The sequence below is a fragment of the Bubalus kerabau genome, chromosome 3 (genome assembly GCF_029407905.1).
Source record: "Bubalus kerabau isolate K-KA32 ecotype Philippines breed swamp buffalo chromosome 3, PCC_UOA_SB_1v2, whole genome shotgun sequence".
NCBI classification, from domain to species: domain Eukaryota; kingdom Metazoa; phylum Chordata; class Mammalia; order Artiodactyla; family Bovidae; genus Bubalus; species Bubalus kerabau.
In genome coordinates this window covers 34,321,024-34,348,782 of record NC_073626.1, presented here as the reverse complement: position 1 = coordinate 34,348,782, position 27,759 = coordinate 34,321,024, and the positions used below count along the sequence as shown (strand labels likewise).

Sequence of the window (27,759 nt, the reverse complement as noted above, 5' to 3'; positions counted from 1 at the left end):
GCAGCGTTTGGCGGGGCAGGGGCCCCAGAAGTCCAGTCTATAGAAATAGTACAAAGTGTGGGCCAGTCAGGTACGGGGTCTCGGGTTTGGGGGTCCCTCGTGGCTCTGGGCTGACGTGCGGGGGGCGGGGCGGGGGCGGGGCCGCGGCGAGCTAGGGGGAGCGGACGTGGGCGGGGGCGCGCCGGGGCGGGGCAAGCGGAGGGCGGGTTTGAATGTGCTCGCGCGGGCGCGGGAAGCTGCCCGGGAGAGCGCGCAGACCTCCACGCGGGAGGACTCCTTCCCAGCAGGTGCTGCCCGGGGGGTGGGAGGGGATCGGGAAACGGCGCGGGGGCCGGGGGTCGCCGGGGCGGAAGGCGCGCCGCTTTTGCCTGCTGCCACTCGGGCAGGGAGGTTGGGCCTGGCAGCTGCGCCGCCGGGACTGGGGGCTGCCGGGTGGGGCCCCCGTGCGGAGCCGCGTGGCACGTGGCGCGCCGGGGCCCGGGCGTAGGGTTACTGTGCGGGGACCTGGACCCCAGCAGGCGGGGACGACCTGGCTACCGGGCCTGGAACCGCCTGTCGCCGAGCTGACCTCCCCAAGAGGCAGGCGAGTTGAAGGTTAATCTCGTCGTTGGTACCGGAGAGTGGCCGCACCGTTAACTGCTCCGGGTGCGGGGAATAGCCAGGAGAGCACGCGGAATAGAGATGGAGGCGCTGCCTCTTTACCCCGCCTCTTATTGGCCGAACCCTTGTACCTGGCCTCCCTCCTTCCTTTCCTGGGCGCGTCCTCGTTTATTCCCAGAGAGAACACCTTTGCTTCACCTAAAAGGACGTCCCAGATTTTCTTCCCAGGGGAGAGCTGTGGTGGATGAAGGCTGCTTCCACCCCTGCCCCTCACCCCTGTTGGGGCCACTCCTTTGCCCGTTCCTCTCGGTCACGGTCACCTCCAGATCCTCTTGCCTTGCCTTCCTGCCTGTGTGAGCTCTCTGCCAGGATGTGTGTGTAATGGGGTGGGGGAGCACCTTACACCCGACACAAGTCACACTGGAGATGACCTGACCCCCACCTTATTTTTTAACCCCTTAGTTGGAGTAGAGTTACTCCACCTCCCAGTATATGAGGCTGGCTGGGAAGCTGCCTTTAAACCTCCCTCCCCTCCCCGGAAGGAGCCTAGAGTAAACTTCACATTGAGTTTTGAATTCCAACTCACTCTTTCGCTAGCTCTGTTGCCTTAGGCAAATGATTCAACCATTCTGAACTTCAGCTGTCCTCATCTGTTCAATGGAGACAATCTATATGAGTTTATGGTGGTTGTGAAGGCAGCCAAGGGCCAGAGAGGGTATCTGCAGGTGGTGGCTGCCCCATATGGGATCCGTGGAAGTGGTGAATTTGATGCTACCACAGAGATGTCTCTAGAAGCTGGCGTGGGTGAGAGGTGTTGGGGGCCAGGGGGCCAGGGAGGTGCCGTTTGGTGGCTGCTATCAGGGCCCCATCTGGGCAGGCCAGGGCATGGCTGGAGGGAAACCAGATGTTCTGAACTGGTATCAAATCCCTGATTGGGCCAAGGCAGACAAAAGCCAAAGGGGTGACTGGTCTTCAGGATGTGGGCAGGAGGAGTGGGCTGCCCCTGGAGTTGAGTTGTGCTCAGGGCTGGGGTTGGAGACAGCAGAGAGTAGGGGTGTAGCTGACGGGGGTAGGGGGGATGGGGGAGGGTGGGGCTGGGGGCGGTGAAGAGGAGGGCCAGAGGGCAGAAAGGAATACTCCTGAGCCTAAAACAGATTTTCCTGAGAAAGAGGAGATACTTGGTCCGCCACCCCAGTCTCCACCTGTGTTGAAACTGTACCTGCTCTTTACTACCTGGAATCTTGCCTGTGGGTAGAGAACAGGGTTGGCCGAAGTGAGAAGCTGGGGTTTCCCTCCTTCTACCTAAGAGAAAACATGAGTCTCTCACCTCCTCTGCCCACCCCCCAGAGTAGAGCCCTCTCACTGCCCGCCCCCCCATCCTTCTAGAAAATGTAAAAACTGTCATTCACCAGTCTCCCAAGTGCCTAGAACATTGCCTGGCTGGCATGCAGGGGTCCTAGGTAAATATCTGTGGAAAGGAAGGAAGAGTGAAAGAAGCTGTCTGCCTCCTTCTGGGGTGTCTGGGTCTGCCTCTCCCCTCCCTGTGCTATCATCGTCCAGATGTGGTTGGGGGAGGAGGGGAGGAAGGCCTTTGGAGAGGCTGGAGTTGACGCAGGGAGGGGTGGAGAGGAATTTTGGGGAGGAGCAGAAAGGCCTGTCCAGGTCCTTTCTCAGAGTCCCCAGGGCTGTCCATCTCAGGCTGGGGCCTGGAGTACTGGCTGTACCTGGGAGTTGACCCACCCCCTCAGCTCCCCTGCTGAGACTGCTAGTGGGAGATAAGGGCTGGGTTTTATCTCCCTGGCTGTGTTAGTTGAGAAGGCTTCTCAGAATGGAGGTGCTACGTCCCTCGGCAGGACCTGGGGGGTTCTCTGCCGATACGCCCGCTGCCGCAATTTTCACTCTGGACCCTTATTCAGAAGGAGCCCATGGACAAGACCTGCCACCTGCCTCTGAGCTAGGACCACCTCCCACAGACCGCCCGGGCCCCCTCTGCCCCGACCCTTCTGCTGGCAAGTCTGGGCATCCAGTGAGTGCTGGTCCAGGTGGGCAAGGAAGCCAGTCCTCACCCAGAACGGCAGAGCTGGTTCCAGAGCTCGCACCAGAGCTCGCACCAGAGCTGGCACGTGGGGGACAGGCCCGCCCACCCCTGCCTGGCTTTCCATGCCATCCAAGGGAAAGCTGGTTCCTCTCCTAGTTCCAGGGGGCCACGCTCCCCCCACCCCCCCACCCCCCACCCCTCCTGAGCAGGGAGCGAGGAAGGGGTACGAAGTGAGGAGGCTGGGGACTGGGCAGGCCCGCGCTCCCATCCCTCCATCTTGCCTCCAACTTTGCTCTCAGAAAGGGGAAGAAGCCAGGGGCCTGGGAATGAGTCAGAGAGAAACCCAGTGGGGGTGGGGAGGGGGAGATGGGATGTCCCCAGGGGTCAAGGAAGCGGCTATGTCCCCAAACGCATCCTAAAGTGTTTTCCTGGAAAATGGGCCAGGAACCAGGAAGCCCCTGAGCATTGGCTGGAAAGGATGGTTAAGGTGCCACCCACAGAGAGGCTGGCATCTGGGGTGCCTGCAGTGGGGACAGGCTCTCCAGAGCCCGCCCTAGCCATGAGCCCAAGGGCTCCTCGGGAAAGCCCAGAGAGATCAGAGGGAGAGCCCCAGGGAAGGAGGCTGCCCTGGGAGGGAGGCAGGCAGGCAGGCCGGCCTCTCTGGCTGGCCTGGTCATCATGCCTGAGGCTGCTGCTGCTGCTGCAGATCTGTTTGTTTTGCGTCCTCCTCCCGCCCTCCCTCTTCCCCCTTATCTCTTTACTGTTTCCCTCCTCTTTCCCCACTTCCATCGTTGTCACTGTCCCTGACCCCTCTTATCCTCTCATGACCCTCCTCATGCCTTTGCCTGTTTTTTTCCCTCCCTCTCAGCCATACTTCCTCCTCCTCCTCCTTGCCTGCTCTCTACCCGCCCCTGTTTTCCTGCTCACAGACAGCCTCGGCTGCTGGATAAAAATAGCGGAGGCAGTGGCCAGGCCAGGCCGGGAGCCAGGTAGCGTCTGAGCAGGCAGGGGGGCTCAGCAGGACCGGCCCAAGGGGGTCAAAAGGAGCAGCCTTGAGAGGCAGGGGCAGGAGCGGGGCCTTCGGGACCCTACAGCCTGCCCGCTCTGTCTGCCCGGCCCTCTTCACCCACCTGCCTGCCCACCCCCACCAAGTGTCTGAAGAGGCCTGTAGGGAAGCAGGGCCACGACCGGGCCTCACACTGCTTCTGCCCCCAGCGAGCACCGGAGGGAAGAAGCTGTCAGCCAGGCATAACCAAGACTGCCATCACCATGACAACCAGTCACCAGCCTCAGGACAGGTACCGGGGAGGGAGACCTGGGCTGCGGATCCAGGGGAGTGGGAATGGGTCTTCATGGGGGACTGGATGCTGTATCCTTTGGGATTTGGGATTGCCACTGACGATGAGCCTTCCAGTCAGGTAGCACGAGTCACATTTGCATCAGGGGGTCCTGCTTGTTGTGGCTGGGTGCTGAGAGCAGTGTCTCCAGGGAGGCCCAGGGTGGTGGTGGCGGCCCCTCCCTGGCCTGTTGGAGTTCCCAGTGTTGCTCTTCGGCAGCTTCCGGCTCCTCCGGCCAGCAGCGTGGGGAGATATTTGGCAGCACCCCTCATTCCCAGGCTGGCCATCGGACAGAGCTGGCCTTGGCCTCAGATGACTTTGGCCCGCCCTGGTCCTCGCTCTGACCTCCCTCTCACTTCCCCACCTCCGGAGCCTAGGACTTCCGTCCAGTTAGACCCACAGCTGTGGCCATGCGTGTGTGTTCTGGGGGAAGAGACCGTAGCTGGATTCAAGTTCTTCCAGGAGTCTAGACCCCAAGAAAGTTGATGAAGCCGTGCCTGGTGCCCAAAACATCTTTCCATCGCAGTCCCACAGCCCCGTCCCCTGCTTATCCCAGCCCTCTGTGCCGAAGACCACTTCTGGCGGTGGGATCTTAGGCACTTAGCTTTCTCTCTCTGGGACTGCCTCCCACTTGTGAAGCAGAGGTGAGGTTTATTTGGATGGGAGGGAATTTAAGGAGACATAGTAAGTACAGGCCCTAGGGGTTGTTTGGTTGGATCCCTCCTGGTGTCCTTCGTTCCCAGGCTGCCTGCCACCCCATCCTAGCACCCCCGTTCCGGTGGCAGCCCTCTGTGAACCCCTCTGCCTTCTCCAGTGGCCCCACACTGGGTCCCTATCCTGTGGGACCGTGGCTGAGAGTTGCTCCTTTCATTTGGGCCTCTGAATCCAGGCCTCACCTCTCTTCCTCAGGGTGGGGACTATAGGAGGGAGGTGGGAGGGGGCTGCAGTTGTCAGGACTCAGACCTGCCCACCTGGGACGCCCACCCAGGCCCCCACCCTGTGGGGCCAGGCCCCGCTGTCTGGCCTGACCAGTCTCCTCATTGCCCTGGGCTTGTCCCTGCCAGCTCTGTGAAGACAGCAGGTGTGGACAGTGGGGAAAGTATGGCAGACACATTTGGGGACCACAGGGCTGCCTGGGAGGAGCTGTCCCATCCCAGACAGGCCCCGAGGTGTAGGGCTTGGGGCAAGTGAATGTCCTGACCCAGGCTGGGAGGCTCTTATTTACAGTCTGGAGCCCAGATGACATCTCGTGGCCCATCCCTCCCGGCCTTCTATGTGGTGCAACCTACAAAGCTGGTTCTGTCTGGGCCAGGAAAAAACAGCTCCCTCGCTTCTTAGCTGTCCCAAGACACCCGCATCCCTGTCCTCCTAGATCCAGAATGGTCTGGGAGTTTCCTGACCTCAGATTCCTCTTTGGGAAGCCACACAGCCCTGCCCAGACAGTGTAATCACTTCCAGCCTGCCCAGCGGGGGTAGAAGACTTGTGTTTTGCTTTCTCACTCACCCGCCCACCCCACCCCCAGCCTTTAGCAAGATTTCCAAAACCACCTGCGGATGTGTGGGTCACATCGGTTCCCAAGCCTGCAGGGTCCCCTGAGTCTTTGGGACTGAGAACCAAGATCCTTCTGGCCATGCCCTTCGGTCCTTTGTCCCTGGTCCCTCTCCCTCTCGGGACTCATCTGTGCCCTTTCCCCATCCCAGGCCACCTCCTCCTCTGTTATGTTCTGCGCCCTGGGACAGCTGGAGAGATGGAAGGGGGTGGGGCTGCCCCAGGTTTGATTTGGGAAGGAAGGTGGGATGGTGGGTCACCTGGCCCCACTTTCCTCTCCCATCCCCAGGTACAAAGCCGTCTGGCTTATCTTCTTCATACTGGGTCTGGGGACGCTGCTGCCCTGGAATTTCTTCATGACAGCCACTAAGGTGAGATGTGGGAATGGGCTCCCAGGGGCTCATCCACGGGGCATTTAGGGCCTGGATACGCGCTTGTAGGCACAGGGCGAAAGGTGCCAACACTCCTCTCTGCAACCCTCACAGTATTTCACAAACCGCCTGGACATGTCCCAGAATATGTCCTTGGGCCCTGCTGAAGTAAGCAAGGACATCCAGGCCTCGGCCAGCCCCCTGGCACCCTCACCAGAACGGACTCATCTCAGCACCATCTTCAACAACGTCATGACCTTATGTGCCATGGTGCCTCTGCTGATCTTCACCTGCCTCAACTCCTTCCTGCATCAGAGGTGAGCCCCCAGGCCCCCACCCTGACCCCTTCGGTGCCTCCTGCCCTTCCTGGGCTGGGCCCCCAGCTTCACCACCCATCTCTGCCACCACCTCCTCTCCGACAGGATCCCCCAGTCTGTGCGGATCCTGGGCGGCCTGATAGCCATCCTGTTGGTGTTCCTGATCACTGCCATCCTGGTGAAGGTGCCCCTACACGCGCTGTCCTTCTTCGTCATCACCATGCTCAAGATCATGCTCATTAACTGTAAGCGGGGCTGGGTGGGGACCTGGGCAGAAGTCCCACGGTTGGTCAGAGAGGAATCTTTTCCTCGCTCTGGGTGGTGAGGATTCAAGAGCCTGAGCAGGAGTAGGAGCGTGAAGAAAAGGGCTGCTCAGCGTCAGGACTTACTGGGAGTCAAGCAGGAATTGCCAAGACCCCACGACCAACCCGGCTACCCTGTCCCTTCTGCTGTCCCCCCTGTTGCACAGCTTTCGGCGCCATCCTGCAGGGCAGTCTGTTTGGCCTGGCTGGCCTCCTGCCCGCCAGCTACACGGCCCCCATCATGAGTGGCCAGGGCTTGGCAGGCTTCTTCGCCTCCGTGGCCATGATCTGCGCCATCGCCAGTAAGTCCTGCCATCTGCCTGCCTGTCGCCCTGGTGGTTGCAGGGAGGGGGGACAGGGCCGGCCTCTGATCGCTGACACCTTCCGCCCCAGGTGGCTCTGAGCTGTCGGAAAGTGCCTTCGGCTATTTTATCACAGCCTGTGGAGTTATCATTTTGACCATCATCTGTTATCTGGGCCTGCCACGGCTGGTGAGCACTCGAACCCCAGGTTTGGAGTTCTTGGCAGGGAGAGAGGGGGTCCAGGGCTCCAGACCAAGGGGACGAAACCTGTGGGAGGGAGAAGCTCTGGAGATTCTGCATCTGAATCCACCTTCCTTCCCTTGATAGGAATTCTACCGCTATTACCGGCAGCTCAAGCTCGAAGGGCCCGGGGAGCAGGAGACCAAGCTGGACCTCATTAGTAAAGGTCCGAAGAACCTGAGGAAGCTGGGGTGGAGGGTGGCTGCTCAGCAGGGGGGCAGCATGAGCTGGGGGCAAGAATGAGCCTCCTGCAGTGATGCCAGAGGGATGGGGGGGTAACACCAGTAATCGAGGGCTGGGCTAGAGAAGCTGGGGGAGATCCTGGGAGGCCTTGAATGCAACTGGGAAGCAATTATGGATTTTTGGGCAGGGCATGACCTGACCTGAGACTCCTGGGAGAGGTCCGGACCCAAAGGACTTGGGCAGCGGGGGTTGGAGGCCATCTGGGCTAAGTCTTGGGTGGAGCTGTGCACTGGTTTAAGGGGGTGTCCACCCCCAGCTGACCCCAGCCCTTTTGGGGATTGTGTCATTTCCTGTTGCTCTGTTTCTCCTACAACTTGAAGACCCTCTCACCACCTGTCACCCCCCAGGAGAGGAATCAAAAGCAGGCCAAGAGGAGACCGGATTCTCGGCCCCCAGCTCTCAGCCCGCCAAGGAAAGCCACTCTGTCCGCACTATCCTCAAAAGTGTATGTGGGGCTGGGGCATCCTGCCTTTTACCCCTCCCTTTCTTCCCTTTTTTCTGATTCTTTCCCACCCCATACTCATCCCCTCCCTTTCTGACTGGAGACTGGCCACTTTCCTGGATTTTCCTGCATGTATGTGTGCGGGCATGTATGTATATTGGGGAATCTTGATTCTTTAATGATGTACAAGCACCATGAAGACACAGACCAGGGTCCCTTTCCTCCAGATCTTAGTCCCGGCTTTCTCCGTCTGCTTCGTCTTCACCATCACCATTGGGATATTTCCTGCCGTGACAGCTGAGGTTGAGTCCACCATCGCGGGCACCAGCGCCTGGAGTGAGGAAACCACGGGTTCCCAGGATGGGGAAGGACAGGGGCTTGGGAGCAAGGCTAGGAGCCTGGGAGAGGGGAGCCTGGGCTGTCGCTTCTGCAGCCAGGCTCTGCTGGCCCACTCACCCTTCCCCGGCCTGGAAGCATCTTCTCCGTTTCACAGCTGGGAAAGCAAAGTCCCAGTGAGAGTCAGGGTTGCTAGATCCTGCCTTTCTTGGACCCACTAACCCTCTCCTGATCTACTCTTTGTCTTCCAGAGGCCTACTTCATTCCCGTGTCCTGCTTCTTGACTTTCAATGTCTTTGACTGGCTGGGCCGGAGCCTAACAGCCATCACTATGTGGGTAAGTGAAGGAGGGTCACCAAGCCCTGCGAGATGGGAGTCCAGACTGAGACACCCAGGGAGGAACCAAGAAAGTACGGTGGAAAGGGGACCGTGCTTTTTTAAAAAACTGAGACATAATCTATGTATAGTAAGGTGTACAAGTTGTAGAGGTACAGTTTAATGACCACACACATAAACATACACACACCCCTGATGACCACCACCCAGGTCACGCTGTAGCACATGGCCAGAAGAAGGCTCTATCTACCATGGCCACTCCCGATCAGTACCCTACAAGGGTAACTAGGCTTGGAGGTTTCAATTCAGATCCTGAGGGCCTCCGAATGGAGCCCCGGGGGCTGGCCCAGCCTGACTGCGGCATGGCCTGGTCCCCGCAGCCTGGGAAGGACAGCTACTGGCTGCCGAGTCTGGTACTGGCCCGATTGGCCTTCGTGCCCCTGCTGCTGCTGTGTAACGTCCAGCCCCGCCGCAATCTGCCAGTGGTCTTTGAGCACGACTCCTGGTTCATCATCTTCATGGCTGCCTTCGCCTTCTCCAATGGCTACCTTGCCAGTCTCTGCATGTGCTTTGGGCCCAAGTGAGTGGGGAGTATGGTGGCCTCGGATGGGGTCTAGTGCTCCAGCTGGGGACCCTCAGCAGAGGGAGAGTGGGCGGAAGGAGACTCCTGATCGAGGAGCTCAGGATTTCCAGGCTAAGAGAGGAGCCCACTGACCCTCGGGGCCCAGGTAATGGGAGGGGAGGAGGGGCTCCCAGGGAAAGGTAGAGACAGCCTCAGTACACACCCCCTCACCAAGAGGGAGAGGAAGACAAGTGGGCCAGCAAAATGAGATGCTCTGGGTTGGGCAGGGGACTGGCGTCAGGGACGTCCTAAGGTCGGCTCGTCCTCCCTCCTTTAGGAAAGTGAAGCCGGCTGAGGCGGAGACAGCTGGAGCCATCATGGCCTTCTTTCTGTCTCTGGGCCTGGCCCTGGGGGCCGTCTTCTCCTTCCTGTTTCGGGCAATCGTGTGACCGCGGATGGATGGCAGGATGGCACCGGCTGCCTGCTCCTGCCTTCCCCTTTGGGGGTGGGCAGGGGTCCTCTGGAGGTTTTCTTGTCTAGCCATCTTCTGCTTGCTCATGGCCTATGCTGGGCCTGGCATCCAGGCCCCGAAGAGACAGCCTCTGTGGATGAACATGGGGACACTGTGGGCTGGAGGGTCAGAGTCAAGGGAGGGGATGCAGTCTCTTGGCCCTGACCAATGCCTGCCCGGGCAGGGGTTCCTAGGCTCAGAGAGTGAGTTGTGTGTCTTGTATGTCTGCCTGTACCAAGGGTGGCCGGGGGCCAGGACTGCTTGTTCTGAAGTCTAATCTGGTATTTCTGCAGCCCCCTTCTCCCCATGTGCCTCTTCCCCCCACCTCTCCATGTTCCTACCCATCATGAACCCTGTACATTTGCCATTTTACTGCCTTTTTTTATACTCAAACCAGGTGCCTTCAAAGCCTGATTAAATAAACTTTTTTTTTTCCTCCCTGGTTCCCTGTGTCCTCCAGCCATGGCTTCACGCCCTGGAGAGGCTAGAGGGATGGCAGCCTGAGTCTGGGGGGATGAGCATGACCCAGATGGGCCTTGGCCAGCACTGGGCCTGGGTCCAAGGCATTAGGGATGGGGTGGATCCTCTTTAGTCTCAGAGGCACTACAGTGCCTCCTGCTGGGGCCACAGAAGAGAGACAGGCCTGGAGCCAGGACACCCAGACTGTTGGCTGAGATGCAGAAAGGCTATTTCCTTTTGCCATTTCATTCCTCCTTTCAGGAGGCCTGGGGGTGGAGACAGTGCGCCATCTTTCTTTTGTCTTCAGAGTCGCCCCCTCCACTCTGTCCTCACCCCACAGCCCGAGGAGGGAGCTGTCTAAAAGCAGCCAGCTCCACCTCCCCACCCCCACCCCACCAGCAGGAAGAGGCTGTAGCCGGAGGGTTCTGCCCTGCCTTGGCACTAGGCCCTGACACCTAAGTCAAGGCAGGCTTCATGGCGAACAAGGGGCCTGTGTGTCCTTGTTGAAGCTGGGCCCCTTTCTCTTCCCAGACTCTGGCCTAGGGAGGTGTTCAGTGGCTCAGGAACGAGAGAGGCCTCGGTGGAGGGGGCCATACCACTGGAGTCCCCCTTCTCAGAAAGAGCTCTTCCTGATAGGAAGTGAAACCAGAGCTCTGGGCGCTGAGCTGACACTGACCCCCCACCACCACCACCGTTCCCCCACACCCCCACTTGTGTCAGGGCTTTATTTCTGACAGTTTAATTTAATTGAAGGCTTCAGGCTTCATTAAGGGCTGTTGGCACATTTTTAAGGGTCTTTGATTAGCTCTGAAGTCCTAACAGGAGAGTTAAGTATTATCATATGGGGAACTGGAGTCCACAGATATACCCCAGAGTACACGTCAAACCAGGACACAATCTGAGGCTGGTAGGAAACAAATTGTTCCTTTCATATCAGTTTCAAAAGCAAGGGGTGCCCTGAGTCTTCACTCATCCCTGCAGAGCCCTTTGGTCACGAGGCTGAGAGAAAACCGCACCCTTTCTCTGCTCCTTCTCCTCGACAGACCCATGGTACCCACACCGGACAGTCCTGCTGGGTTCCCTCCTCAGCACCACAGCCCTTCAGGGACCCTGTGCTTCTTCCCTGGGCCCCTTCCTGCCTCTTGCCTGGCCTTTCAGGACTCCAGCCAGGTCTACTGCGGCCATCACACATGAGGCTGCAGAATAATCTGAAAAGAACATTGAGTCACAGGCTGATCTCTCCTGGAGCACGCCAGGCATTTCCTGATCTTCCTCTACCACCAGCAGCCGCGTTTCCAGTTCCTTCCCCCTCTGCACCTTTTGTAACTGTGGCTTATACTCTTATCTTACTCCAGCTGCCAGTCATGTTTTTCAAGTTCAGGTCCACATCCTACGTTTTCACTCTTAAGCTCCCAGAGATACTCAGAAATGTTTGCTTCCTTGCATCTGCTTGTTCCCCCTCACAGTCTTCACAGGCCAGACTCCAGCTGTATGGTAGGACTCAGTTCAACTCCAGCAGTGACTTGAAGGACAAACATTTTAGATTACAGTCACATCTTTCTGAACTTTGGAAAAAAATTTTATTTATCTGGCTGTGCTTGATTATGTGGGATCTAGTTCCCTGACCAGGAATTGAACCCAGGCCCCCTGCATTGGGAATGTAGTCTTAGCCACTGGAAGTCCCCTGACTGAAACTGATGTTTGAAGAAGATTACTAGAATATCTTTTCCAAAAATTTTTCTAATGCAATTATCAAAAAGTGTGAATCTCACTCATTTTACTCAAGACCTCACTGTCCTCCCCTGAGAGCAGTGGTTAGAAAGCTCTGGCGGTTAGAAAACGGTTCCTGCCGGCCCAACTGCAGTGGCGGTTTCTGACCACAAGAGGGCGCTCTGCAGGCAATGCTGCCTGCGGGAGGCAGGCCTCTGGGGCCTCGCCTTCTTTCCTCCCTGCACTTTACTTCTTATAAGGTGGGCAAAGGCTGGGCTTGTGCTGGTCATCTCCTTCCGTGTGACATTTCTGTCCCAAGCAGTGGTCTGTGCAGAGGCTGCTGTACTCCCTGAGGTGGCCGCCACAGCCCCACAGAAACTTCCCTCTTGTTCGGTGAATTGTTGGGGCTTCAAATATTTGAAAAGTTAAAGAGCCCCAGCAAAATTAGCCATCATCCTTAAAAACAGAAGTGAACCATCAGGTATCACTGATGAATTGGAATATACCTGTTTGTAGTCTTTGGAGGGAAGATGGGAAGAGTAGGGTGAGGGGTAGTATGATGGAGGCAGGTGCTTGACAGGAAACCCTACCCCACCCCCATTATTGGGAAATTTGTTCTCAGGATGTAAAACTCTTGATAGTGAATCAAAATGGATGTGAGCAGAGAAGTGCAGAGTCACCTTAAAGAGATAGCCGGGTTCTGGCCAGCAGGCCCTGCCTGAAACCCGTCTTGACACACACGGAAAGAGTGGCAGTCTGAAGGAGGGACGCCAGGCTTCCAGGGAGGCCCGTCTGGTTTCTGGGGCCAGCCGGTAGGGAGGGTGAAGGTGAGCAGAACCCACTTTACCCCACAACCCACCAGGAGCCTGTGTCCCAGCTGGGTTCCTCTCGCTCGTCTCCACCTGACCCGGCTTCCTGTGTGGGTGCCCTCGGGAGAATCTGCTCATCAGAGCCCCACAGCCTTGGCGGTCCGGGTGATCCCTGCCAGTGAGCCCGCCGGCGTTCTGGCTCCAGACAGCAGGGCAAATGCTAAATGAGTCAGCAGAACCACACAAAAGCAGGGGCTTCTGCTCAGGACAGCTAGCCCCCTCCCAGGAACTTTGTACGGGTTGGGGACATGGTTCAGATTCAGAGACGAGGTCTGTGTCACCCATCCCCTGTGGCCCAGATTCTTGTTATTTAAACGGGGTGACGTGTATGAACTTGCTAAGGGAATTAAGCGAGTCGGCGGGAGAGCCTGGGTGCGGGAGATGCAAGCCCTAGAGATAGAGGTGCCAAGAGTCATTAGGACGACCTTTGTCTGGTGGGCTCCCTGCCCCCATCTAAGCGACCCGCGGCTCCTCCCTCCACGCTGTTCGGGCCCCTCCCCTGCATCTTCAGCCCCGGAAAGCCTCGAAAACCAGACCTCATTTCCTTCACCCCAGCCAAGTGCGAACGAGCACTCGAGTCCCTGCCTCGCGTGCGACAGCCGAGAACCGCCAGGCAGGGACGCGAACGAGGGGAGCCCGCGTCCTTCTCAGCCCCGCCCCGCGGCGGGGGCTGGGGGAGCGACGTCACCGTGCTGCGGGCGCCCCCTCGCGGGAGCGCGGCCTGCATCCGCGCAGCCCTTCTTCGCATCTGGCCCCTGCCAATTGTGGGGGGAGGTGGGGGCGGCAGACTTTACTACCCCTTAAGTCCGGGTGACCTTGAGCCAAGCGCTTTGCATCTCACAGTCGATCATCTGTAAAGCAGGGGTAATATTTGGCTAGCCTACCTCTCCCGGTTGTGAAACTCCACGGAGTTAATGAATAATGCTCATCTGCGGCTGCTTTTACATATATTGACTCCTAAGGAGGGCTGACGATGGCCAATGCCTGTTTTCGTCCATAAAACCGAGGCTGGAAAGATTAACGGATGGGAAAACATTTTGTAAACTTCAAAGCACCAGGTAAGTTTAAGTCTCTGTTTCTCTATCTCTGTGTCTCTCAGCCCTCCTCACACACACACACACACACACACACACACACACACACACACACACTTCTAGGTAGTGAAGGGCGTGGGAAAAGGTCCAGAGCCTCACGTGATAGGGTGGTACCATCACCTGCCTCCCTGCCTCCAGAACATGGCAGAGAGGCATCTTCTGACATCCCAGGGATTCTAAGCCTCCTAGGATCCCGAATTCCCATGGCATCCTTCCTGGGAGAAACCAGCAAGGTCCTTCCCGATGTGTTGCCTCAGCCCCTCCTGTTGGTGAGTTCCTCAACCCGCTACCATGGCCCTACCCATCTCTTACCTGGTGCAGGTGGACCAGGCAAGCCTTGAGTCCTGTGAATGACCCAGAAATCCAGGCAGTTGAGACCTGTGCATTGAGCGGTGACTTGTGCCTGGGGCAGGACAGGTGTCAGGCAGCGCGGTTAAGCAGGTCAGGGTTGTTTGTGATGTCACCTGCCCCCTGCACCTTTCCCTGACTATAACCTGCTCTGAGCTGAGCCGGTTTGGGGTTACGTTTTCCCTTCTTAGTCAGAGGGGACCCAGAACACTGAACAATGCCCAGGACAAAAAAGGCTGCCTGGTGGGTGTAATGGCAGGAGGAGGACAGACACGCTGGGGCTGGGCTGACCACAGCGGGTAGGCAGGACTCAGCCACACACCCCAGGCCACATGTAACTATGTCCTTAGAGAGTCAAGACATTGATATTGAATATTAAAGAGAAAGTTACCAAAGATGTGCCCCATTTACAATTCCTGAATGGCTTAGACCACAGTTTCTGGCTTACGCACCCTACTCTCCTGAGATATTTCATTCTTGCCCCTAACTTCAGCCATCAGCCTTTGCCTCCTGAACGTCTCTCTTTGATGCCCCACAACCCTGAAGTAGAGTTCTAGACCCCTCAAACCCAGAGTGGTCCTCCTCCCCTCAGCCCCCATTTCTTTTTCTTTTTAAAATTTATTTCAATCGGAGGCTAATTACAATATTGTGGTGGTTTTTGCCATACATTCACATGAATCAGCCATGGGTGTACATGTGTTCCCCATCCTGACCCTCCCTCCCATCTCCCTCCCCATCCCCATTTCTTTTTTTGACATTTTTTATTTTTATGCATTTACTCAGCTGTACCAGGTCTTCGTTGCAGCACGCGGGATTGTCTCCATGCAGCGAGCAGGATCTTTAGCTGCAGCGTGTAGGATCTTTCTAGTTGTAGCATGTAGGATCTAGTTCCCCAGCCAGGGATAGAACCCGGGCCCTGCACTGGGAGCACAACGTGCCTCAGCCCCCACTTCTCTCACCCTACCTCAGAAAAGGCATGCACCCTGCCTCTGCCCACCCCTGTGTGAGCTCCCCACCTCAGCCTTTCCCTTCTCCAAGCTATGTCCCAAGGAGTCGCCAAGTGGGGGTTTTGTTTGAAACAACACAATTAACTGGCTTGATTTAGTAGGTTTAATGTATTTAGACTTACCCAACAGCTAGGTGATAGATACTTTTTCTCAAGCACACATGGAGGCTTTATTAATATTAACCACATCCTAGATTACAAAGGAAGTCTCAAATACAAAAGTTCAGCACTGTACACACCATTGTATATTGTTGACATAAATGAAAAGATAATATAAAACTGACCATTTTAAGCACTTTTAAATGGATCATCAAAAGTACCATAAGGGTAATCAAAATCCTTTAAACTGAGTTAAAAATACTATATATTGAAATTTATGGGATATAGCTAAAATAGTACTTGAGAAGAAACTTATAGTCTTAAATCCTTATGTCTGAAAAGGGGAAAGGCTGAAACTTAATATGCTAAGTATTGAAGTTAAGAAAATAGAAATAGAACAACAGACTCGACCTCCTGAAAATAGAAGTCATGAGAAAAAGTTTAGCAGAAATTTAAAAAATAAAGGAATAAAGTAAAAAAAATTAAAGAATTAAGCAGAAAAATTATGTAAATAAAATAGATAAGTCCCTGGATGTGACAGTTGGACTGTGAAGAAAGCTGAGTGCCGAAGAATTGATGCTTTTAAACTGTGGTGTTGGAGAAGACTCTTGAGAGTCCCTTGGACTGCAAGGAGACCCAACCAGTCCATTCTGAAGGAGATCAGTCCTGGGTGTTCTTTGGAAGGAATGATGCTAAAGCTGAAACTCCAGTACTCTGGCCACCTGATGCGAAGAGTTGACTCATTGGAAAAGACTCTGATGCTGGGAGGGATTGGGGGCAGGAGGAGAAGGGGACGACAGAGGATGAGATGGCTGGATGGCATCACTGACTTGATGGACGTTGAGTCTGAGTGAACTCCGGGAGTTGGTGATGGACAGGGAGGGCTGGCGTGCTGCAATTCATGGGGTCACAAAGAGTCGGACACAACTGAGCGACTGAACTGAACTGGTGAAACTGATTATTATAAAAAAGGAAAAGACACAAAAAACAATTGTAGGTGTGGAAAAGGAGACATACTTGAGACAGAACAGAGATTTAAATGTTAGTCAAGGAAATAGAACGCTATAATCTTTAAAGCTTTCAAGAAACATCCAGAAAAATTATTAAATAAAATTCACTCAAGGAGTAAGTAGTAGAAAACTTGAATGCACTTATACCATGAAAAAAAAAAGTTTCTAATTAAAATGTTTTCTTTAAAAAATTTTTATTTATTATTTATTTGGCTGCACCAGATCTTAGTTGCGACACAGCACGTGGGGATCTAGTTCCCTGACTAGTGATCGAACCCAGGGCCCCCTTCATTGGGAGCATAGAGTCTCAGCCACTGGACCTTCAGGGAAGCCCCTAAAATGTTTTCATATTCAAAACAATAGAAACAGCAGGCAGTTTTATAGATGGGTTCTACAAAACTTAAAAGAAAATAATCTCAGCTCAACATTTTAAGTCTATTAATGAATTAAAAATATCAATAGATAAAGGAAATTTTAAAAACAATATTTTCAATAGATGGCAAAAAAATCTGATACTCAGTTTAAGATGTATCGCAAGTGGGGAGCAGAGAAAGTAAATATGCTCAATGACGAAGGGTTCCTTTTCTGATCAGAAAGGAGACAGGGATGCCCAGGACCACTCTTTTCACACATCATTTTTCTGCAGGTCCTAGCTGGTGCAGTGTAACAAGAAATAAACACACACGGATTAGAAAGGCAAAAACCAAAATACCATTGTTTTCAAATGATAGCTAGGGTTGTACTAGAAAACAACAAAATATTGACGGACAAATTAAGAATTAGTAACATAGCTTACCGGAGAGGGCAATAGCACCCCACTCCAGTACTCTTGCCTGGCGAATCCCATGGACGGAGGAGCCTGGTAGGCTGCAGTCCATGGGGTCGCTGGGAGTTGAACACGACTGAGCGACTTCACTTTGACTTTTCACTTTCATGCGTTGGAGAAGGAAATGGCAACCCACTCCAGTGTTCTTGACTGGAGAATCCCAGGGACAGGGGAGCTGCTGTCTCTGGGGTCGCACAGAGTCGGACACGACTGAAGTGACTTAGCAGCAGCAGCAGCAGCAACATAGCTTACCAAGTTGCGGGATCGATATACCACAATCAATTACTTTTCAGACTCTCCAGGAAACAGAAAATGGACACAAATTTCCATTTGCCACTGCATCAAAAAATAACATAATAATCAAATGAGCAAATGCTGTGCAAGACATGTCCCAGCAGAACATGGAAACTGAGGCAAAGAGATGGAACACTGGTTGGCCCTGCAGACCTGCTCAACTGTCCCAACATTAATGTCAGATCCATTGGCCCAGGAGGATGTCAGCTCAGGAATTCAGAGATGTAAACTTGGTGAAACCAGGAAGACCAAAACTGATAGAGCATGCCTGGCAGGCTCTGAACTTGGGGGGCTGCCTGTTCTGGGGGTTAAGGATCCAGAGCTATGTGCCTGCCAAGTCGCTTCAGTCATATCTGACTCTGTGTGACCCTATAGACTGCAGCCCGCCAGGCTCCTCCATCCATGGGATTCTCCAGGGAAGAATACTGGAGTGTGTTGTCTGTGTCCTCCTCCAGGGGATCTTCCCGACCCAGGGATCAAACTATTACGTCTCCGTCCTTATACAGTCTCTGATGTCCTGATGCCCGCAGTTGTTTGATTCATCCATTGCCCTGTATCTAAACTCCCCTCAGTGGTCCCCTGACCCCCATGAACGACCATTTGCATTTCCTAACTAGAAGTCCCGGAATGAGCAGCAGCAGGGAGCCTCTACCCAGGCTGAATCTGTGTGCCCTGCAAGACCCTACTTTGCTTTAGCTAGATAGGGGGTCTGCAGCACTTTTCTGCAAAAGGTGAGAGGGTAAATATTTAGACTTTGCAAGCTATATGGTCGCCGTCTCAACTATCAGCTCCCTCATTGCAGTGTGAAACAAGCTAAAGCCAACATGTAAGCAGAGAAGAAAGCTGTGTTTCAGTAAAACTTTATGGACACAAATTCAAATTTCATCTACTTTAAAAAATATTTATTTTACTTGGCTGCACCAGGTCTTAGGGTGCAGCATGTGGGCTCTTTTAGCTGTGGCATGTGAGATCTAGTTCCCTGACCATCAGTGGAACCCAGGACCCCTGCTTTGGGAGTGCAGAGTTTTAGCCACTGGACCACCAAGAAAGTCCTCACATACTTTTCACATGCCAAAATACTATCTTTCCTTTGATTTTTTCAACCATTAAACAACATAAAAACCATTCTTATTCACAGGCCATACAGAAGCAAGTGATAAGACCACTGGCTGAGGGCCACAGTTTGTCGATCCTTGCTTCATTTGGCGGCCCTCCAGGTAGCAGAAGGTGAGGCTGGGTCTTTGAGGCCTGGTTGGAAATAAAGGGTATCTTGGGAACATCAAGGATTGCAAATGCTGCTGAGAACAGACTTCTGGGGATCGGGGGTGGGGGGCGGTCAAGTCATCTTTAACAGCCTTCAGTGGCTTCCCTGACCCTAAGTTAAGGTCAGAACTACTCAGCATGGCATTGTGACCCTATGTGACCTGATTCCTGCCTGCTGGGCCACTTTCAGTGACCCCTGCCTCCCTGGGCTTCCCTGGTAGTCCTGGGCTCAGATGGTAGAGCGTCTGCCTGCAATGCGGGAGACCCAGGTTCAATCCCTGGGTTGGGAAGATCCCCTGGAGAAGGAAATGGCAACCCACTCCAGTATTCTTGCCTGGAGAATCCCATGGACAGAGGAGCCTGGTGGGCTATGAGTAGCAAAGAATGGGACACGACTGAGCAACTTCACTTTCTTTCACTTTTACTTTGCCTCCCTTGAGGGTTCCTGGTCCTTCTGTCAGGGCTGTGCCTTCCCCATGCTTTCCCTGTGCTGGGGGTAGACCTGTGCCAGCCACCTTCCCCAGGCTGAGCTGGGAACTCAGGTTTCTCCCCTGCTTTTAGCTGCTCTGATTCACAACTGGTCTGCTGCAGCTCCCCCCAGTGGGCTGACGGCTTCTTGTCTTGTTTCCACATCTCCGCGTGGTAAGGCAAGGCTTACAAGTGGGGCTTAGTGAGTTTCGGTGAGCTGGAGAGGTCATCCTGGGAGGCTTCCAAAAGAGAAATCAGAATTTCTGTGCTGGTGTTGAGACTTGAGATTTTCCCATTAGGAACCCCCTGAGGAATTTTGGTCCCGACACTGGTCCACAGGAGTGATCTTTGTTCTGCTTCCGGCTTAAGTCTGGGAAACAGCATCCGCACTACTGGACTTCTGCAGCAGGGGGCACGGGAGTTAGTGGAGCAAAGGCTCTGAGCTGACCCACCCAGGGGTACTCTCTAAAGCCTTCCTCTCCCACTTTCTAGGTGTGCAGACTCACTCCCACCTCTAAACAGGACTGTGAAATACTGTGCATGCTGTTGTGAACCAGGGAGCAGGTGTTTAATTAACCAACCCCTTCTGTACATAGGAAGGGCAGGTGCACTGGTGGGGGTGATGCTCCTGGTTTGAGGTTTCCATCAGGAACAGAGCAGCCGGGGGCCCCTCCTAGCAGCAGCGCCCACGCCCCTTCCCACACTCACTGACTTCTCCCAGCCACAGGCTTCTCCCAGACCGTAATGAAGAGAAGTAGAAGTCTATGGAGAGATGAAATTGAGGTAATGGGGGCGGAGCTGTTGAGGTCTGGAGTGTGGGCCAAGGAGAAGGGAAGGAAGGGTCCTTTGTTCCCTGGAACTCAACATATGAACAAAGAAAATGTGAAAGAATGAGACTGGGTGCCAGGGCTGCTAAGGGAGGTCCGCGGGTGGGTGGTGGGGGAACCTCTCCCCAGGATGCCAGGCACCGACAAAGCAGGCCACGAAGGGAGTTGCTGGACATCCACAAGGTCACAGCGTAGGGAGGGGCCATTCTCTTCTGGAGGGGAATCTGCGTAAAGGAGGCTTCAGATATAAGGCCTTGGAAAAGTAAGGCCAGCTCACCAGCTGGAGGGCACGCAAACGGGGCAGAGACATCAGAGGAGGGCGTCCCTCTGGCACTCCCTGGGCAGGCCCATGGCCTTGAGGCTCCGGCGCCACAGCCGAAGGGGAACGACTTGGTTCTGGCACCTGGAGCGGGCCACACTCTGATCAGCGTCCTCATGCTGCCTCCAAGAACTCCTGCCATCCTGCAGGAGTCCTGGGAGACCCGACTTCCCAGATCTAGGCAGCTGCAGGAGGAGGGAAGAGGGTGGGAAAAAAATAGAAAAAGGAAGCCAAATTGAGAAACAACTCGATATGCAAGTCTCTGCGCTCCCTCACCTGTGGGCGGCTGCAGAAGCTGGGGGTGGGGGGTGGGAGCGGTCCGTCGGATAAGCGACCCCATCCCCAGAGTCTGCTCTCTGAAGGTGGTACCCTCAGAACCGCCCCACCGGCCGGTGTGCTGTGTGATCGAAAGGGGGAGAAGTGGGGTCATCCCGGCTCCACCCTACCCCGGACGCAGTGCCGGGCTAGCTGGGCCTGGCGGGTAGGGTAATGCGCCACCTCTGCAGTTTCCTGGAGGAAATGAGGGTATAGCCCACTTGGCCCCCAGGCTCCCAGCAGTGCGGTTGCGGGGCGGAGCCGCCGCAGAGGCACAGCCCAGGCCGCAGAGGGCGGGGCGGGGCCTCGAGGGAAGGGGCGGGGCAGGGCCGCCCTGGCCGGTCTGGAAGCTGCTGGAAGTGTCGCAGCACCGCCGCCCTGGCTCCTTCCGCCGCGTGTGCAGGCAAAGAGTCCCCTTGCCGGCTGGAGCCAGCGCCCGACCCGCAGCAGGAGCCACGCCTCGCGGCGAAACGCTGGCCCGCCCCCGCGAGGGCCTGTATTCTGGGCATGCCCACGAAGTGGGACCTCTTTAATTCCGCAACGCTCGCGGGAAAGACCCCTTTCCCGTATCAGGCAATTGGAGTATCTGTAGGGCAGCTTCTAATGAGGAGGTCGAGCCGCGGAGCGTAGGGGGGAGAGGGTGACCCCTGTTTAGGCTTGGACCTTAGTCCCGAGGCTGGGACTCTCGGGAGTGGAGACGCCTGCCCTGCAGGTTTTTACAGAGGTTAGTGGGGAATCCTCGCCTTTAGTTCCACCGCTTATGTTATATGAGCACTCCCAACATATGTTTCTGATGGTGTCCTGTTTTAGGAGCGCGGAGACGGGGCTGTGAACAAGAGTAAATACGTGTACTCTCAGGGCCGGCGGCTCCCGCCTTTCACGGTCCCCTCCCCTATTTTGGACCGTGACGTCAAGATGGGCGGGCGGGCGGCGGCAGGTGCGCGGCCGACAGGCATCCTCCTTTAAGGCGGAGGGATCCGGGGGCGGGCAGCTGGGTGGTGCTTCGCCTTATATAAGCCGATTGGGGGCACACAGCCGTTCTCTTGAGTCACCCCCGCGCAGCCTTCTTGCGGTGCGTGAGCCCGAGGCAGCTATTGCCCGCTTGGTGGTCTTTAGTACCTGTGATTCTTATCCTTGAAGGTAAGGCTTCGGTCTCATTTGGGCTTTTCAGGTTAGCTTGTTCTTTCGCGTTGCTTTCGGCCCACTCGTCCTTTCCGAGACCTACATCTCGTGTTGGGGCGGATTCTGGCGTAGCGCTCCCATTTCTTCTCTTGGGGGAGGGCTTGGAGCGAGCTATTGAGTTTACACTCGTTTCTGTGGTTGGCGGCGGGGCTGCTTTTCCGCAGCTATTAAGCGTTGTTTTGTGGGGCCGCAGAATGGGGCGCGGGGTAGGCACTGCACGTGGTGGCCGCGCCGGCCCGGGACGCTGCCATGCTTGCCTCTCCACTTCCGGACGCGGCTACGGGGCGCCGGAGGGTCCCCGAACGGGGTGGGTGGGCGCGCCCGCTGTGACTCAGCAAGGCTGGTCATTACCAGGTTTTGCCACTTGTTCTATCGGACACAATTTTTTTAAAGTCCTTTTGTTCGGGGCTTTTCCGTGAGGGTCTGCGAAGAGCTCCGTTTTCGGTCGCCGGCGGCGTATATCTTGCTTCTTCCATCCTTCTAGATCTTTCCTTCGTCTCGGTGGAGGAGGGGCTGTTGAGCGGAGGGGGCAGGCTCTGGGATTCGTGGGCACGTCCTTTCCCCCGCCCCTCTCCGAGAGCTGAGATTGTTCTGGAAGCTTCTGGAGCCCGGCGCCCCGCCCTGGTGCCCGGATGTTGGGGCGAAGGGAGGCTGCGCGGTGGCGCCCCCTCCTCGCGTGGTCGACGCATGTCCAGCCGTGACGAGAGTCGGCCCCGCAGACTAAGGGCACCATCTTAGTGTTTGGTTTGGTCTTGAGCTTCAGTCACGTGTGCAGAGGGGTCACGATGGAGCCCTTTCTTTATCGGTTCTTTGTCTTTATAGCCCACCTGGATAGGCATCCCGCCAATCTCGAGTTAGCTGTCCCTACTACGGGAAGCAGCAGTACCATATTATCTCCTTGGAGTTACCTAATGGGAGGACAGTTTTAAATCATTGCCCTTTAATGTGAAACCTGTTAACCTTGAAGGTGGAACTAGAGTCAGTAATTTGCGTATTTAAATATGTGTGAATTTACCTGCTTTCGAGATACCTGGGTTGGAATGCCTAACAAACTAGATTGTGCTGATCTATGATTCACTTAACAGGAGTTTGGCTTCAAAATACCTTACAAGAAACATTAATGCAATTTGTTCAATGTGTTAGGCGCGCCCCTTGCCCCATTGTTTCTAAGGGTGCTGCCTGAAATTGATAGAGGGGAAGATTTTCCAGTCTTAGTACCCAGCTCAAAACAGTTTGAATAGAGTCTCTTCATGTGTATCGTGGCTGATGGTGAACTTGAGGAGTCTTAAATTCTTGCCTTTTTATTTTAGATGCCTGAGGAAGTGCACCATGGAGAGGAGGAGGTGGAGACATTTGCCTTCCAGGCAGAAATTGCCCAACTCATGTCTCTTATTATCAACACCTTCTATTCCAACAAGGAAATTTTTCTTCGGGAGTTGATCAGTAATGCTTCTGATGTGAGTGCCCTGAATGTCTTCATTGACGTTGGTTTTTTGTTTCTCAAGTACTCCAAGAGAGGGAAAGTGGGGGTGGTTTGGCATTTTGTGGTGTTACTGATAAAGGTGATACAAACTTAACTGCCGTTCCAAAAAGTATTGCCTTGCTTTCTGTGGATAGATAGGATACTGTAACCCACTGGATGTCATTCTCAACCTACAAGCTAAAGGAGTAATCAGAATTAGGGTATTTGGGGAATTTAAAAAAATTTCTTTTGGGTGAGATGGGTTTTGAGGAAGCAGAATTGTAAAACTGCAATTTTGTACTTTCAGGCCTTGGACAAGATTCGCTATGAGAGCCTGACAGACCCTTCCAAATTGGACAGTGGTAAAGAGCTGAAAATTGACATCATCCCAAACCCCCAGGAGCGTACTCTGACTCTGGTAGACACAGGCATTGGCATGACCAAAGCTGATCTTGTAAATAATTTGGGAACCATTGCCAAGTCTGGCACTAAAGCATTTATGGAGGCTCTTCAGGTACGTGGTTGGTTAGGCACACCCCATTTATGTTATTGGTGTTTGCTTTGCCATTTCTTTGAAACTTGAGTTTGACTTTTTTTAACTTTGGCAGGCTGGTGCAGACATCTCCATGATTGGGCAATTTGGTGTGGGCTTCTACTCTGCCTACCTAGTGGCAGAGAAAGTGGTTGTGATCACAAAGCATAACGATGATGAACAGTATGCTTGGGAGTCTTCTGCTGGAGGTTCCTTCACTGTCCGTGCTGACCATGGTAAGTTGGCTTTCCTGTTAAAGTGTCTGGATTAGAATTCTGGGGAAACAGAAATGAAGATCTTGAGTATTGTATGTGTAAAGCAGTTATAGTTTTGCGTTTATTTATTTAGTTTTTTATATTGTTCTGATTAATTTTTTCTAGGTGAGCCTATTGGCCGCGGTACCAAAGTGATTCTCCACCTGAAGGAAGACCAAACAGAGTACTTGGAAGAGAGGCGGGTCAAAGAAGTGGTGAAGAAGCACTCTCAGTTCATAGGCTATCCCATCACACTTTATGTGAGTATGGACTGGTAACTCAGGTGCAGGTAACTGATGCTTTAGAGAATTGCATGGACTTTGGGGGGTTTTTTTTGCCTTTTTGTACTCTGAAACTGTCATCTTTGATACTTACAGCTGGAGAAAGAACGTGAGAAGGAAATCAGTGATGATGAGGCTGAAGAAGAGAAAGGTGAGAAAGAAGAGGAAGATAAAGATGATGAAGAGAAGCCTAAGATTGAAGATGTGGGCTCAGACGAGGAGGATGATAGTGGCAAAGATAAGAAAAAGAAGACAAAGAAGATAAAGGAGAAGTACATTGATCAGGAAGAACTGAACAAGACCAAGCCCATTTGGACCAGGAACCCTGATGACATCACCCAGGAGGAATATGGAGAGTTCTACAAGAGTCTTACCAATGACTGGGAAGATCACTTGGCAGTGAAGGTAAGAAGTCTGGCTTGTTGGCTCAATAGGAGGTGCTGATATGGACAAATGGAACTTACCCAACTGGTTGCTAGCTGGGAACTGTGAATGCTGAGTTTATTTGCTAATGGATCCTTCCAGGGTGGAGAAATGACATCTTCCCCGTGACCTGTCTCTGGCGGCTTTACCCACCTGGAGTCTTTGACCCAAAGGTTATACAGTGCTGGTAGTTAGATTCACTTAGGGCATTAGGGCTTAAATTTTCTCTACGGGGATAAGAAGGTTTTTGTTTCAAATAACTGGACATTTTGGTATTGGGACCAAAAGCCACTCTTGAGTACATAGTTGGCTTATCTTGGATTTCTTTCAGCACTTCTCTGTAGAAGGTCAACTGGAATTCAGAGCACTGCTGTTCATCCCCCGTCGGGCTCCTTTTGACCTCTTCGAGAACAAAAAGAAAAAGAACAACATCAAACTGTATGTCCGCCGTGTGTTCATCATGGACAGCTGTGATGAGTTGATTCCGGAATATCTCAGTGAGTATCTTTTTGCCCTAATGTAGTTTGTTTCAGCGTTCTCAGGGGGACTGGAGTCTTTACCTTAGATTAAGGATCCTTTGCAGCCCAACAAGTGAAAGTTTGGTGAGAAAATCGGTCCTTCTGTTGAATCCAGACGACCTTATGTACCTTTTATCTTTATCCCCGCCACTCCTGTATCTTTAAAACCCAGCTTCCATATTTTGATTTCAGACTTCATCCGTGGGGTGGTTGACTCTGAAGACCTTCCCCTGAACATCTCCCGAGAAATGCTCCAGCAGAGCAAAATTTTGAAGGTTATTCGTAAGAACATTGTTAAGAAGTGCCTTGAGCTCTTCTCTGAGCTAGCGGAAGACAAGGAGAACTATAAGAAGTTCTACGAGGCATTCTCTAAAAATCTGAAAGTAAGCAGCAAGCACTAGCTTAATAGTTTTTTTTCATTCGGTTAGAGGATAAGAAGTTATTTCCTAACAAAATGATTTTTTTCCGCTACCCATAAAGCTTGGAATCCATGAGGACTCCACTAACCGGCGACGCCTTTCTGAGCTGCTGCGCTATCACACGTCCCAGTCTGGAGACGAGATGACTTCTCTCTCAGAATATGTGTCTCGCATGAAGGAGACCCAGAAGTCCATCTATTACATCACTGGTGAGTTGGAACCTGGGTCTGATCAAAGCCTTTTTTTATAGGTGTGGGGAGAACACTTAAGGGTCCTGGGGAACTGGCAGGATGAGGCATTTTGGCCCTTGAGTCACACTGAGTAATCCTACAGGTGAGAGCAAAGAGCAGGTTGCCAACTCCGCATTTGTGGAGCGCGTGCGGAAGCGGGGCTTTGAGGTGGTGTACATGACGGAGCCCATCGATGAGTACTGTGTACAGCAGCTGAAGGAGTTTGATGGGAAGAGTCTGGTCTCTGTGACCAAGGAGGGCCTGGAGCTGCCCGAGGACGAGGAGGAGAAGAAGAAGATGGAGGAGAGCAAGGCAAAGTTTGAGAACCTCTGCAAACTCATGAAGGAGATCCTGGATAAGAAGGTGGAGAAGGTAAGCCGTTATGAAGCTATCTTGTTAGAGATGCCTTCAGAGTGGTTTCCTTCCATCTTTGGCTGCTAGTTAGTGGTTTAGGCAGCCTAATTTGTTCAGTGCCCTCCTACTTTTTATTCTAAGGTTGGTATTTTTATAGAACTTACCAAAGATAAGGCATCGTTTCCCCAAAAAGTAGACAGAAGCATCTTGGCCTTGAGGTGGTAATTGGAAATGTAACGAGTTTTTCTGACTGCCCTCAGGTGACGATCTCCAACAGGCTCGTGTCGTCACCCTGCTGCATCGTGACCAGCACCTATGGCTGGACCGCCAACATGGAGCGCATCATGAAAGCCCAGGCGCTTCGCGACAACTCGACCATGGGCTACATGATGGCCAAAAAGCACCTGGAGATCAACCCTGACCACCCCATCGTGGAGACCCTGCGGCAGAAGGCAGAGGCGGACAAAAACGACAAGGCCGTCAAGGACCTGGTGGTGCTGCTGTTCGAAACTGCACTGCTCTCCTCTGGCTTCTCGCTTGAGGATCCCCAGACCCACTCCAACCGCATCTACCGCATGATAAAGCTCGGCCTGGGTGAGTGCCCTTGTCCTCTCAAGTAGCAAGGTGTATCGGGCGCATTTGAAGGCTTTTGGGGCGTATCTGAAGTGGTTTCTTTCCTGCTCTTAGGCATCGATGAAGATGAAGTGACGGCAGAGGAGCCCAGCGCTGCTGTTCCTGATGAGATTCCCCCCCTTGAGGGTGACGAGGACGCCTCTCGCATGGAAGAAGTAGATTAGGAGTTTCCACCTGCAGACTGCTCCCTCTGTATAGCGTCCCCATGGCTCCTGCAGCAGCAGCAGCCCCAGTGGCCCTGGCCCATGTGGTTCCCTCTGCCGATGTCTAGTGGTTTTATTTCTGTCCTTCTAAGGCAGGATACATGGACCTCAAGCCCTATCCTTCCACGTTTGACATGGGGTTTGAATGTTGTGTGTTGTGTTTTTTTTTGTTTATTTTGTTCTGAAATTAAAGTATTAAAGAAGATGCAGGTTTTTTACACAGTTCTGCTCTCGTAGATTTAAGTATATACAGTGCTGCCTTTGGAGTTATCCTTTATGTATCCCTTCACAAATCTTAACCTGCCATTATTCTGAGTAGATAACATGGTACATAAAGTGAAAGTCAGTGTTGTTCAGCCATGTCTGCTCACTTTTGTCTGACTCTTGAGACCCCCGGGAATATACACTCCATGGAATTCTCAAGGCCAGAATATTGGAGTGGGTAAGCCGTCCCCTTCTCCAGGGGATCTTCCCAACCCAGGTCTCCTGCATTATATGCAGATACTTTTTATCAGCTGAGCCACCAGGGAAGCCCAATTATGGTACATAGGAAGATATTAAAACCATCACCAGTAAATTCAGAAGTCATAAAAACAAAATGAGACACAAAGTGGGAGAAAATAATTGCAAATGATGCAACAGACATAAGCTGAATTTCTAAAATAGCTCATTGAACTCAATGCAGTCAAAAAACGGGCAAAGAACTAAATAGACATTTCTCTTAAGACATAGGTGGCCAGTAGATGCATGAAAAGATGTTCAAGATGCTAGTTTGAGAAATGTAAAACAAAATTGTACATGTACTATCACAAATGGGTCTGAATGGCCATCATTTAAAAGCTGCAGTAACATGCTGGAGAGAGTGTAGAGAAAAG

At 53.4% G+C, this 27,759-nt stretch overlaps 2 protein-coding genes and 1 long non-coding RNA gene across 8 annotated transcripts; 2 read left to right on the top strand and 1 right to left on the bottom strand.

Annotated features, from left to right (window-relative positions):
- The first annotated feature begins 181 nt into the window (after window positions 1-181).
- On the top strand, window positions 182-9,930 carry SLC29A1 (solute carrier family 29 member 1 (Augustine blood group)). 5 transcript variants are annotated; one of them, XM_055571307.1, is made up of 14 exons: window positions 182-287; window positions 2,517-2,626; window positions 3,854-3,936; window positions 5,814-5,895; window positions 6,010-6,212; window positions 6,318-6,457; window positions 6,682-6,816; window positions 6,908-7,005; window positions 7,144-7,222; window positions 7,647-7,744; window positions 7,969-8,077; window positions 8,329-8,414; window positions 8,794-8,993; window positions 9,313-9,930. In XM_055571307.1, the coding sequence occupies exons 3-14, from the start codon at window positions 3,908-3,910 to the stop codon at window positions 9,422-9,424; spliced, it is 1,371 nt and encodes a 456-aa protein (XP_055427282.1). In that variant the 5' UTR covers window positions 182-287; window positions 2,517-2,626; window positions 3,854-3,907; the 3' UTR covers window positions 9,425-9,930. The 5 variants fall into 5 exon arrangements, with proteins under 5 accessions (XP_055427282.1, XP_055427281.1, XP_055427279.1 ...); XM_055571306.1 differs by having other exon boundaries at window positions 3,791-3,936; XM_055571304.1 differs by lacking the exon at window positions 2,517-2,626 and having other exon boundaries at window positions 216-287.
- Window positions 9,931-19,110: 9,180 nt separating this feature from the next.
- Window positions 19,111-20,939, bottom strand: LOC129645851 (uncharacterized). The gene is made up of 3 exons (XR_008711523.1): window positions 20,037-20,939; window positions 19,641-19,791; window positions 19,111-19,332 (listed from the first exon to the last, which is right to left on the bottom strand). It is a non-coding gene; the product is annotated as an uncharacterized LOC129645851 (long non-coding RNA).
- Window positions 20,940-20,961: 22 nt separating this feature from the next.
- HSP90AB1 (heat shock protein 90 alpha family class B member 1) lies at window positions 20,962-27,106 on the top strand. Of its 2 annotated transcripts, none has more exons than XM_055571302.1 (12): window positions 20,962-21,117; window positions 22,886-23,032; window positions 23,345-23,551; window positions 23,646-23,805; window positions 23,950-24,083; window positions 24,201-24,509; window positions 24,859-25,024; window positions 25,238-25,428; window positions 25,526-25,673; window positions 25,798-26,066; window positions 26,309-26,642; window positions 26,736-27,106. In XM_055571302.1, the coding sequence occupies exons 2-12, from the start codon at window positions 22,886-22,888 to the stop codon at window positions 26,843-26,845; spliced, it is 2,175 nt and encodes a 724-aa protein (XP_055427277.1). In that variant the 5' UTR covers window positions 20,962-21,117; the 3' UTR covers window positions 26,846-27,106. The 2 variants fall into 2 exon arrangements, with proteins under 2 accessions (XP_055427277.1, XP_055427276.1); XM_055571301.1 differs by lacking the exon at window positions 20,962-21,117 and adding an exon at window positions 21,384-21,533.
- The last annotated feature ends 653 nt before the right edge of the window (window positions 27,107-27,759 follow it).